At 32.2% G+C, this 12457-nt stretch overlaps 1 protein-coding gene and 1 pseudogene across 5 annotated transcripts in view; both read right to left on the bottom strand.

Annotated features, from left to right (window-relative positions):
* Positions 1 to 12457, bottom strand: part of LOC148605545 (SWI/SNF-related matrix-associated actin-dependent regulator of chromatin subfamily A member 5-like) — a 37629-nt gene that overhangs the window by 15934 nt on the left and 9238 nt on the right. For 2 of the 4 annotated variants that reach the window (XM_088547815.1, XM_088547814.1), the window contains 10 exons: positions 11351 to 11451; positions 10656 to 10835; positions 10039 to 10194; positions 9456 to 9659; positions 9064 to 9173; positions 7360 to 7496; positions 2741 to 2830; positions 2329 to 2450; positions 1590 to 1817; positions 507 to 639 (listed from right to left, as the gene is read on the bottom strand). In XM_088547815.1, coding sequence (XP_088403941.1) covers positions 507 to 639; positions 1590 to 1817; positions 2329 to 2450; positions 2741 to 2830; positions 7360 to 7496; positions 9064 to 9173; positions 9456 to 9659; positions 10039 to 10194; positions 10656 to 10835; positions 11351 to 11451 — 1461 coding nt within the window. The remainder of the gene's footprint in view (positions 1 to 506; positions 640 to 1589; positions 1818 to 2328; positions 2451 to 2740; positions 2831 to 7359; positions 7497 to 9063; positions 9174 to 9455; positions 9660 to 10038; positions 10195 to 10655; positions 10836 to 11350; positions 11452 to 12457) is intronic. The other 2 variants (XM_088547817.1, XM_088547816.1) reach the window with 1 other exon arrangement.
* LOC148605546 (uncharacterized) lies at positions 2837 to 7353 on the bottom strand (annotated as a pseudogene). The gene is made up of 4 exons (XR_015916093.1): positions 6059 to 7353; positions 5680 to 5835; positions 5051 to 5238; positions 2837 to 3694 (listed from the first exon to the last, which is right to left on the bottom strand). The product of XR_015916093.1 is annotated as an uncharacterized LOC148605546 (transcript).

The following is a 12457-nucleotide window of genomic DNA, read 5'->3' as shown; positions in this document are numbered from 1 at the left end:
TCAAGTGTTTGTGACTTCATCAGTTTCAAAGACTTTGATTGAAATTACCATGGAAATTAAGAATACCACTATTCTGAGACATAAGTATTTCTTAAATTTTGTGGAGATGGAACCAGAAGTTGGGTTTAAAAACATAATAATCATCTTTTTCAGATAGAAACTCAATAGAGAAGTCAAGTTTGAAGAAAAAACTGTTAAGAAGTAAATTTGTTTTAAAAATCACACGAAATTGTCTTCATATTTTGAAAATGCTGTCACATTTATCAGGGATGATTTTACGAAGTCATCAAACAAAGCGGAAATTGGTAAAATTGGAAATAAATAAACAGTAAATAAAAGAATCGTAACGTTAGTGTTACATAGTATTAGAAATCTATCTCTGGGGTACTTTTTTTGTGTTTTTCATTTTACTCCGGATTTCAATTAGCAGAATTCCGCTAAAAAGTGGAAAAAAATCATCCCTGATTTATAAACAAATGAACAAGCTATACAAAGATTTTCATTACCCTGCTGTATTACAACATTATCTAATCTAAGTTTCATTTCTGCTCTTTCAACAATCCTCTCTTCAACAGAATTTTCTATGATAAACCTAAATACTTTGACCTGTTTGGTCTGACCTATACGATGAGCACGGTCCTACAAAGAAAAATTATCACATTATATAAACAAAGTAGTGTATGCCAAGTCCTATACATATTAAAAATGAATTTGTTAAGTCCCCTAAATTAGCATTCCAGCCATGGATTATTTGAATATTTAGCATTTGTAAACACAAAGAATATTACATACTGTACACAGGCAAAATTATTTCACATGATTTTCACACGAATTTCACATGATTTTCACCTAAATAGAGCAAATGAACTAAGTGACATGAAATTCGGGTGAATGGAGCCGTCATGTGAAATTCACACAAAATGTTTATATGAAATTCTTGTGTAGTGAATTTCACATGAAAATCATGTGAATTTCATGTGAAAAATACTTGCCGGTGTAAATGTATTAATTTTCTCTAATTTCGCAGTAAAATGAAAAACACAAAAAAGGTACCCCAAAGATAGATTTCTAACACTATGTAAAACTAATAACTGTTTTAAACAGCGAAAATTGATACTCGCAAATATGTCCATTTGACTGAATCCATGAAAGTTAGCAAACCGCAAAAATTAAGATGCTTACAGTAATAGGTAGTTCAAGTGAGTGGACATCTTTATTAAAAAAGACATAGCCAGATTGAAGGAAGGATTAATAATTAACAATAATAGACTTGCAAAACAGCTGCACATTAGCATGTCATCCCTCCATTCTCAGAGTCAAAACATTGAACTCTGAAACACCATATCTGTAAGGGAGATCCTTCTTCACAACATTTGTGTCAAATGAAATGAAAATCTTTCAAACATTGTAAAGTAAGCATATAACATTTTGTCAAACCATAATACTTCAATCAAAATACTTTCCCTAACTAAAGAACTACAATACCCAAGCAGTGATTGCAATTATATATATATATATATATTCAACAACAGAGCAGAATTATTCTCACATTTCTTGAAAATAACACTGAATCTACAAATTATATATACCTTTATAAAAAAGATGAATTTATCATGGAAACTAACAAAACAACTGCCAGCAAATAAACTCATTAAAAAACAAACCATAGCTTGTAGGTCAACTTGGGGATTCCAATCTGAGTCATAGATTATGACTATATCAGCAGTGGCCAGATTAATACCAAGTCCTCCTGCTCGGGTACTCAACATGAAGATAAACTTTGGACTATTTGGAGCATTAAATGCATTAATAGATTCCTGCAGAAAAAAATTAAAACATATTATATAATATTATAATATTGTGGTACCGCAACCTGTGAATACATGTAATATCATAGGTATACTGTGATACTGCACACCTGTGAATATGTTAACTAAAAGGATTATCAGTGCAACATTTGAGTTAAACTAAACCAAGTTAAATTTGAGCAATAAATAAGCCTAAAAAGAGTTTCCATGTAGTCTCATATAATATGATTGCTGGTAATTAGTCAGAAAAAAGTAAATAGTAACTGCTATTCCGAAATTAATATGGCATTCCTCTGTATCAAATCATACCGTAACACAGGAAGCAAACCATACTAAGGACTATCAAATTCTGCCGTAAATCAAAATAAACCCAAGAAAGTCACGTGTCAATTTTCAAACTTATTTATTACTATTTGGTATCTATTTTTAAAATGAATCCCCTGATATATACCTTAATGAAGGTATACACAATGTATAATATATCAACATTGCTAAAAGTGTGAAAGGGATATAACAGTACCGTTCTTTCATTGTGTGGGGTACTTCCATCTAATCTACAATAATCATATCCCTGCCAGAAACAATAATCTTCTAAAATATCCAACTGTCTCGTCATCTGACTGAAGATCAGTACTCTAGAGCCTGCAATAGATCAATCCATTTTTTTTACTATTACAGATCACATTTTTCTAAAAGACTAACACTGCAGTCTGACGCTTTTATGATCACAGTTTTACATTGAAAGAAAAACAATTAACATTCAATTCTAAGGTGAGGAATAACTATACACTTCTCATACCATCTAAATGTGAACTACACATTTCAATAATTAATTTTATAAGTGCTCTTACCTGTTGGTTTTTCATTTTGTGAGCAAACAATTTTCAGGATGAATTTTAGATCTTGATTTCTTATTCTTAATTCAACATTACCTTGTTCTTTTAACTTTGGTAATAATTTGTGGAGCACAACCATTTTACCACCATTTTCAACAAGATGCATGTCAGTTGTGTAGGGAGGACCTAAAATAAAACCACACACTATAAGTTTCATATCAATCAAATTTTTCTATGCCAGAAAGTACTTACCAAAACAGTCATGATTTTATATCTTAATAAGTAATTATTGGCAACATTATTATTTGAGTCAACTAATAAATCATTGGAATTTAAAAACAGACTGTCCAGCAACTTTTGACAAAAAGAAGGGCTAATTTAGGGCAAAAATTAGGAATTTTACGACATAATATGCAATAATATATACAACTTTTACTGAAATCAGCAAGTGTGTAGTATCCAGTGTTCTAGGATTTTTTGGCAAACTTAACTTACCATGGTTCAGTGGCCTCCAAAAAATGACTTACCCAGACTTTAAATGAATTTACCCAGATTGAAAGTAACATTTCAAAGACAAAATATGTTCATATGATTTGGTAACAAGTGCAATCATTTCAAGAAGTAGATAATGTGATGTATTTTTACTGTCTGATTCTTATAAATGAATACACTTAGATAACAAGGCAATAACAATTTTGATTCTTCATTTATTTGTCCTCAGGCTCAAGTTCAAAACGTTTTCATGGCTAAGATAAAATAGGGTTAATTTTATGTCCTTTGACATGTTTGGTCCCCTTTGTAGTTAGCCACGTGTTCACACATCCCTCTCTGGGTTGTACTCTTCAGATGATGGACCAAGAAGATTAATTTGCATTAAACACTGCAGTGTGTCCTGTTCCATCCTGCTCTGGTTGGGGTCTTGATGCTTTCCATGGTAGAAAAGCCCCTCTCACACTAAGCTGTGCATGGACTGATGCAACAAAGAATCTCAACAAGTTTTATAATGTTTTTGAATCTCTCTGGCTTTGTTGCAAGGAGGAGTTCATATATCTGTAATATATTATATTGAAATTGAATTATTTGATAGAGATATCTGAGTTCTGAACTAACTAGATAACTTAAGTAGGATTTAATACATGTGTACATCTCAGTCATATATTGCATTTGAAACCAGAGGCAATACCAGAGAAGTAATAAAATAGCTTGTCGAGTCTGGTGTATCTAAATATACTATACATTTTAATAGGAATGTTATCTATATTCATTGATTCAAGAGTGAAAATTGTCAAACAAAATATAGATGATGCTATATGGTCAAACAAAATAAAATGTAGAATAGATATCATAAGATAAAATGTTTTCTTTTTTCTTTTTGCTGAAGTGCAGTTACACTGTACCTCTTTCATATCATTGGGGTTTTTGGTAACCAGGGATGCCTTACGAGTTGAAAATCCCGCCATAATTGCTTCCTTTTCCAGTTCTCTGGTGAAGATGCCTGGGAATAATTCATTCAGATTAGAGGTCTTCAGTGCGATACTCTGCTAGGTCATTGCAATCTCTTGGCCATCTTGAGAAGTCAAATACCTTAAAGAATTTCAATGGTTCCTCTTTAAAGCATGAAAATCTAAAAAAAAAAAAAAAACAATTTTATAATCCATATGTAAGTAAAGTGAATATTATATTATTTGAGTAAATGCATTAAAAGACAAAAATCCATAATATCAATGCTTTATTTATGTTAGCTATTACTATTCTGAAATCATTTATGGAGATGGCATTCTATAATGAATTTTATTCTTGAGAATTATGTTTTTATAAGTGTAAACAGTCATGATGTAATGGTACTTATGAATATATGTCATTGATACAAATACTTTTAATGGAACACTGTCCATACTCCTTGTAATAGAATATACAGTCAAATCATATTATGAAAAATTTTAAACCTCTTATCCAGGTAAGTAATGGTGTCATCCACTAAGGATTTTAGTTGTCAATTTTTTTTCCAATGGCTTATATAACTTCAAAATGTCCTTCATGTTTTGACCTGGGTTCCTTTTTAGGTTGATTAAAATCCAACATAATTCCCATAATTCTATAGAAGGTAGATCAATTTACTTTTTAGCATAAAATCCTGTAATGTATTATAGTTATTTCCCTATTGAATAGAAAAATAAATAGAAATGGGGAATGTGTCAAGGAGACAACAATCCAACAGTAATGTAAGGTACTACAACTGAAGGTCTTCAACAGAATATCTAAATGATAAATATTTACCAGGACTTGTTACAGTGTTTATATACTAATATTGATGTTAGTCTATATTTAAGAATCTTGCTGGATAGTTGCCTTGTTTCAACTTTAATGTCTTAAATCAAACAGAAAATAACTTTAATTTCAACAAACCTTTGAAACTCTAGTGATAATAGGCAAAAAATCCAACATTACATGCATTGTCTTAAGATACTGAACCGACACAAGGGTGCTATGATGTGGAATGTTGTCTGCTGCCATAGCTTCCAAGTGAGCTGCAGTCACGCACAGGTTGTTTTTCAATGCACTGACCACCCTAGATTTACTGCTGACCCATCGGTCTGAAAGGATAAATGTAAATGCGCACTTAGTATTACTGTGATATATTTTGTAACATTTCAAATATGCATTATCATATATATAATAGTAGTATACCATACGTAACAAATGAATGGACATGATTGATATTCTGGAGGCATCATCTACCCAGCCACATATTATGTTACTTTTATGTATAAATAAAATACACTGGTATAACCGTAACACATTATGTTGCACTAGTCTGTCTATAGCAACGTTTGACCAAGATAACTACACAATTTGCAAATTAAAGAACTGATATAAAAATAATTTCAATTTTAAGTTGTGTGCATTACTGAAACAAACAATTCAATAACCCATTTGGACTCAAGAAATATGTGAATTGTCAATGAGACTTTCTAATATATAATATCAAATAAACAATTTCAAAAAAAAAAGAAAAAAAAGATTGATTTTGAAACAAACCTTCAGATCAGAGAATCGAAGGATGTCCACATCAACTGCATCAGCTACCTCTTGCAGGTCCCTCAGCTTCTTTGGGGAGGAGTTGTACATAATAAATATGCCCTTGATTGTTTCCTCATAACGCTTCAAGAATGGAATGTTCTTTATGGAATCTAAAACAGCTAATTCTAGCTTGTGAGCCATTCAGTGTATAGTGTTCAAAATGTGCCCCCCATTCTTCCATCCTTGCATTACAGAAGCATCATCAAAATTAGCACATATGAGAGATGGACTTTGGCAATCATGCTTCAAAGTTTCAAAAGATATTCTTATTGACAACAGAGCCTTTTTAATTGCTTTAAATAGACCAAGACTTTGACCATGATCAGGAGTCACTATGTCTATATCTGATATCGCCAACTTCTTGTTCAACTACAGAAATATCTGTACTTCCATCACATAGAATGGATATAAAATTACATCCAGAAATAGCTTGTTTAGTGTCATTCTTCAAGTTAACATGCGTAGAATGAAGAAACTGCTTTGCCGACAGTTCATTGTGATAATTGTGATAATTGGTTCCAACCTCAACACTCAGTTTTTTTGTTAAGATACACTGCTTGGTGATATCGGTCAGTGGTTTTCTTTCTTTTGCAAGAAAATAAACAATGTTAAAAAGGTTTAACATCCTTTTTTTCGTCACTGTCATGAGTTGCCGAAAGGCTTGATCAATTGTTGCTACTGGAGGAGGCAGCTTCAGAAGTTATTGTTTTTAAGTTGTTTTCAGCATGACCTATAGCATATCTTGACATACAGTTCTTGTGTGGCAGACAATCATTATGGGACCAAGATTGTTTCTATGCCATGTTGTTGACCCAGAAACAAATTTGCTATGATTAGCTATGATAGGATATTCTTTACAATATATGCAGAGCATATGGTGAGAGGATTTAATATATTCTACCCAGGGAAACTCTTCCTTCCATGTTGGTACAAATGAACAATTTCTCTTTTCTTCATCATAAATTTTATCCCTTTCTTTTTTATCAAGTTTTGGTTTCTTAGAGGGGGGGTCTCCCTCTTTTGAGGATGTGAACCCAAAGCTATGGAGATCCACTTTCATTTTGAATTTCTCACCATTCAAACATTTAGTATTGTATTTAAAAAACATTGCTGGGCATAACTATGATATAAAACTTGTATGGGAACTCTTACATTTTTATGGCTTTTTATCCTTCAGTCATATTTCTCGGACTCAGGTGCCCCCTCTCCCCTCAATACATTTCTTATTTGAATACAAATATATAATGATGAAAGGAACACTCCATCTGTTCAAAATCATAAATTTTTATTTTACCATTTTCGGATCAAAAATTATTGTTCTTGCATCACGATCATGTTTGACTTTAATGGAAGAAAAGAGATCTAATTACAAGCGCTGATAAGATCATGATGAATAAAGCTAAACAAAACAATCACGCTTTCTGAAGAATAAAACTTACAAGGTAATTTCTGCTGAAATGAATTAAGAAATAATTGCCACAGGTCGGGAAAGTAAGGACTCATTTTCAACATACCCAAACAATAAAACTGACTTCCCCACTTTTCGGACCTGAAAACTCACTTACCACGGGTAATGGGAATCCTAGAACACTGAGTATCATTTGTTTACACTAATTCAAAGTTTCCATATTTACCTGGTTCAGCTCCATCAAACAGATATGGATGGTTACAACATTTACGCAGTTGCATAAGAATGTTTAGTAACCTCATTTTATCAGTCTTTCCTGCGCCATTAACAATGTCAATGTCCTTCATCAGAATCTTGGTATACCTTGTAAAAATACATAACTCATAAATTAACTATTTTGAACTCCAGGTAAGGATCATAATTTGATTCTATTTGTTAGTTTTAGTTTTTGTCTCCATCCACATGACATTGCTTATAAAGAACTGCATCATCAGAACATCACCACATGATATGCATGTCCCCTTTCCGCTCCCATTAGTACAAAAACTAACAAGAGGCTCCCAGGAGCCTGAATCGCTCACCTTCTTGAATTTTGCCTTTCAAAGGCAATAAATTAAACAAGAAGTTGTCCAACAATTTTGACTAAAGAAGTCTTTGGTAGGACTATCACAAGATCTTTTCAACAATTGAAAGTTTCTTTTAATCTATCATTGACTGAAAACTATTAAAAAAAAGTCATTTTTCCCCTTTCAAGAGCATAACTCTTACAAAGAGTCAGAAGACTTTTGTAGTCCTAATAATATGGATTATTTCAACTATTGAAAGAATTTGGATAAACCTAACAGTTTAGGATATATATGTGAAAAACTACTGTCTGACGCTTATGTTCTATTTTTAGTAACGGCGGGCATGTTTTTTGACAAATCAAAAATCCCCATACCAGTTCCACACAGTATACCCCAAGGAACATTCATATTAAGTTTGGTTTCAATTGGTCAAATAGTGTCAGAGGAGAAGATTTTGGAAAGAAATAACATTAAAAATAGCAAAAATCGTTGAAAAAGGGCAATAACTCCAACATGGCTAAACGGATTAAAACCAAAATTTTACCTGAGATAGATCTCATCATGCTGAACACTTTTATCTGTGACAGAATTCAGCTAAACCTTATAGTTTAGGAGATATATGTGAAAAACTACTGTCTAACCCCCTATGTTCTATTTTTAGTGACGGCGGCCATGTTTGATGAATCAAAAATCCCCACATCAGTTCTATGCAGGAGACCCCAAGGAACATTCATCACAAGTTTGGTTCTAATTAGTCAAGTAGTTTCAGAGGAGAAGAGTTTTGTATAATTGTTAACGACGACGCTGACAACGACGGATGCCAAATGATGGCAATAGTCCACATGGTCCTTGGACAGGTGAGCTAAAAATTGCATGTCCCCTTTTCGCTCCCCTTAGTACAAAAACTAATTTGAACAATATCCATTGTGCAGTTTCAAAGAAGATACATCCACAAAGTGTTCCTATAGCGAGTATGTTCAAATTCAACAGATTCTAACTCCCCTAAAATTTGTCAAATCAAAATGGTGGTGCAACATGATCAACTACATATGGTGACTTACAATCCTACAAAACCTGAACAAAATCTGTTTCCATGAAGTTCTGTCCACAATGTATGATGGACAAAAGGATACCAGTATATCTATGTCCCCTAATGTTGGGGATAACAATTCAACCATGATTCTCAGAAGTTGCTTGAAATGTTTTGGAGTTATTGTCTTTAAAGTGAACAAAGAACAGACCAATGGAGAGTGTTATACGATATTAACATTCTGTCTGCAAAAACAGGCATTTAAAAAAGTCACAAAATTTCAAAGGTCTGAATAGAAAATTTGTCCAGGGAATGATCATTAAGTTTAGCCTACCATTCTCTCTGCATTTTACTGAGTCCTACGAATATCTTTGTTTCTTTCTTAGGAAGTAACTTTTTCTCTACATCAGACTTAATTCTTCTGAGAAGGAAAGGTCTTAAAACCTGCAAAATAAAATTGACAGGCATGTGGTAAAAGCAGTATCAGATAAGTTCATAACCCCTGTAAAAGTTTTCATTATACCAAACAAATATAAAAACTGAACCTTATAATCACTTTTATAAGTGTTTCATAACTTTAACTTTTAGAATGTCTTTCAACAGGACTGATACAGCAGAATAAACAGTTGAGATTTCATTGAGCTAGTGCAATCTAGTCCAAGAGATTATCTAAAGTTTTGGTTTGCATTGCTTGTGTTTACTTTTAAGTCAAACCTGACAACTTACATCATGTAAACGTTTGACTAATTCATTATCACCACCTAAACAATCCTTTGCACTAAACCAAGAATCAAAATCATCAGCTGAGTTAAAAACATCTGGTAACAGGAAGTTGAGTAAGGCCCATAGCTCATGCAAGTTGTTCTGCAGAGGTGTTCCTGTAAGCAGCAGTCTGTTTGCTGACTTAAATTCTCTGACAATTTCTGATAACTGTAAAATGATGGTAAGCTCAATAAATATGTGTCTGATACTTAAAACAACCAAAGCAGAATATATTGTAGCATCAAATTTAAGAAGCCCATTGTAGCAACAGAATTCTCATTGAAGTAAGTATAAGGTAATAAAATAATCAATATTTCAAATGTAAACTTCCAAAAATGAAGAGGAAGATAAAAATCATTTAAAACTAAATGCTTTGCTGCTAGCCAATTACAGTATGTTAACTTGGAAAGTATGTGTCAAAAGTTCAGTCACTTTCTTAATGATAGTTTTGGAATGACAGATTTCCATCATAAATTCATGACAGAAATCCTACATTATTAAATGTACAAATAAAACTCATTCCATTATAATTGTTAATGTACATCACCTTTGATTTTTCATTTTTAATCCTGTGAGCTTCATCTATGACTAAGTATCTCCAGTTAAACTTCTTAAACACAGATTTTTCTCTGATACACATCTCATAGGAAGTTACACAAACATCCCACTCTCCTGGCATCATTACATCTCTGATGAACACATTCTATCCATGTAAAAACAATTAGGTGTAAATGTGAAAATTATGAAGTTAAACATTCATTTTTTTCTTTCTGATATAATCAATAATTTCATTTTTACCAGTTAAATGAATATTTCTACACCAGAATTGTTATTTCATGTACACCAAACAGATTATTGTTCAAAGAAAGTAAACATGTTTACACTATACAAATCTGATAAATGGAAGGCAAAGTTGTACATGTATGTATCACATGACCCTAATCCTTGCCTTTTTCTCAATAATTTGTTTTGCTTCTATGTTTATAGTTTGTATTTCACCTCAATCATCATAGTTTTTGGGTATATGTTACATATTTATCTATATAACAATAACTTAAATAAAATATAACAAGCATAGTTAATTTTGCAACTTTGATCAGCATTAAATCAATAAGCAAGAATATTTGCATTTTATCTGATATAAAATGAATCTGATTTACATACCCTTTCATCTTGATTGCCAGTTAAGCATACAGCTCTCAAGGTAGGACACCAGCGATTAAATTCAGACACCCAGTTAGCTAATGTAGATTTGGGACAGATAACCAAATGGGGGGATGGAGTATTTCTGTAATGTTTCATATAGCCAAGCAAAGATATTGTCTGCAGTGTTTTACCTAGACCCTGGTGAAGTAAAACAATGAAATATTAAACCAAGTAGAATAAATACAAAACAATATGTACATGAAAGGTCAAATGAAATAATAAGTCCCAATTGCTTTATTTATTCTTTACAAATTTCTGCCATTAATATCGATTAAAACCCAAAGCCAGCATGATCTTACAGCCTGAAAATGATCTTGAAATGATTTGCTTGTAAAACATGTACATTGTGCCTCTTCTAAATAATTTATCTACTGTATTGTATCATTATATCTGTACTTCTTCACATAAATAGGGATGATGGCTTACAGTGTGTCAGCACTATTCTTGATGAGGAATCCGATTATTGTGGTTTGCACTGATTGGTCAAACAATGAATTCAAATTCCCATTGAATTGAATTGAAATTTTTTATTTAACTTTTTATGCTCAATAAAATTCACAAAATCAAAATTGTAGGAGCTCCACAAAATTTTGATCAACCACAGGAATGACAGTATCACTAGAAATATTCTCTTTTAACAGTAAAAACATTACCATTTCATCAGCCAAAATTCCATTTATACCATGTTCATACAGAGATATCATCCAGTTCAGACCTCTTATTTGGTAATCTCTCATTTCACCAGACTTTATATCTGGAAGCAAGAAAAGTATTTTACATAATTACAAGTACATTTTAATATTGAAGAGGACTTGCCCAAACATAAAATATGTTTGTTTGCTGTTCCCTTACCCAATGGTTTGAAGCTTGGGACAGTAGGTAGGATAATAATTTTATTGAAATTTTTGGAGAGGATGAAATGCAGAATATAATGTATAATGTGATATATGTGAGGTAATTAGCCCACATCTTTGATGACTTGTTATTGAACTATCCTCATTTCTTTGTTGTTTGTGTAATACGAAAAGGGGTACCAGTAATATTACTGATATGTTAATTTGTAATGGTAATGTTCCATATCTAGAATCACAATACATGTGCATCTTTCCATATCTTCTGTCAATGTCATTGACAAAAGATATGGAAAGATGTACCTGTATATGATTGATAAATGCACTCCAGAATTTGTAATTGATATCAAATGACCTAATATCAAAGACAGATAGAATATCATTGCACAAAGTTTTTGTTTAATATCAAACAAAAACAACAATGTGAGACAAGAAACATTTACTAGTGAATGTTGAGAGTGTTGTAGCACAACCCATCATTACATCACTAGGTCTAGATCTTTTGTTATTGTTTGTGTCACTGTTAGCCAAAGCATCTCTCTAAACTTCAAAAAATACATATTTAAGTTTTTTATCAAAATAATGAACCACTGAAGTCTGAAGTCTGGTTAAAAATTTACTGACAAAATTTACCCAGTTAGCTAATTTGTCCGAGCAGACACAGTCACATCTTATTTATCAAGGGTCAAACCATTGGGGTTGGTCATGTCTTCAAACACATTTTTCCATGCCCAATTTTTTTTGGGAAACTGTAAAGTTATAAACAACAGTGGCCAACAGCTTCAAAGTGTACCTGTATATTTTGACAGAGGGACAGAATGTTAACTTAGCCTTGTTGAGTTGGGCATCACATTGACTATTAACAACTTTTTTTCTTGAGAAAATGCTAAAAGAACATTGACATCCCAA

This window comes from Perna viridis, chromosome 10, assembly GCF_037379345.1.
Source record: "Perna viridis isolate PV_CMFRI_1.1 ecotype Kerala chromosome 10, ASM3737934v1, whole genome shotgun sequence".
Classification (NCBI taxonomy): domain Eukaryota; kingdom Metazoa; phylum Mollusca; class Bivalvia; order Mytilida; family Mytilidae; genus Perna; species Perna viridis.
Note: the sequence above shows the minus strand (reverse complement) of the source record. Positions and strands in the feature narration are given on the sequence as shown.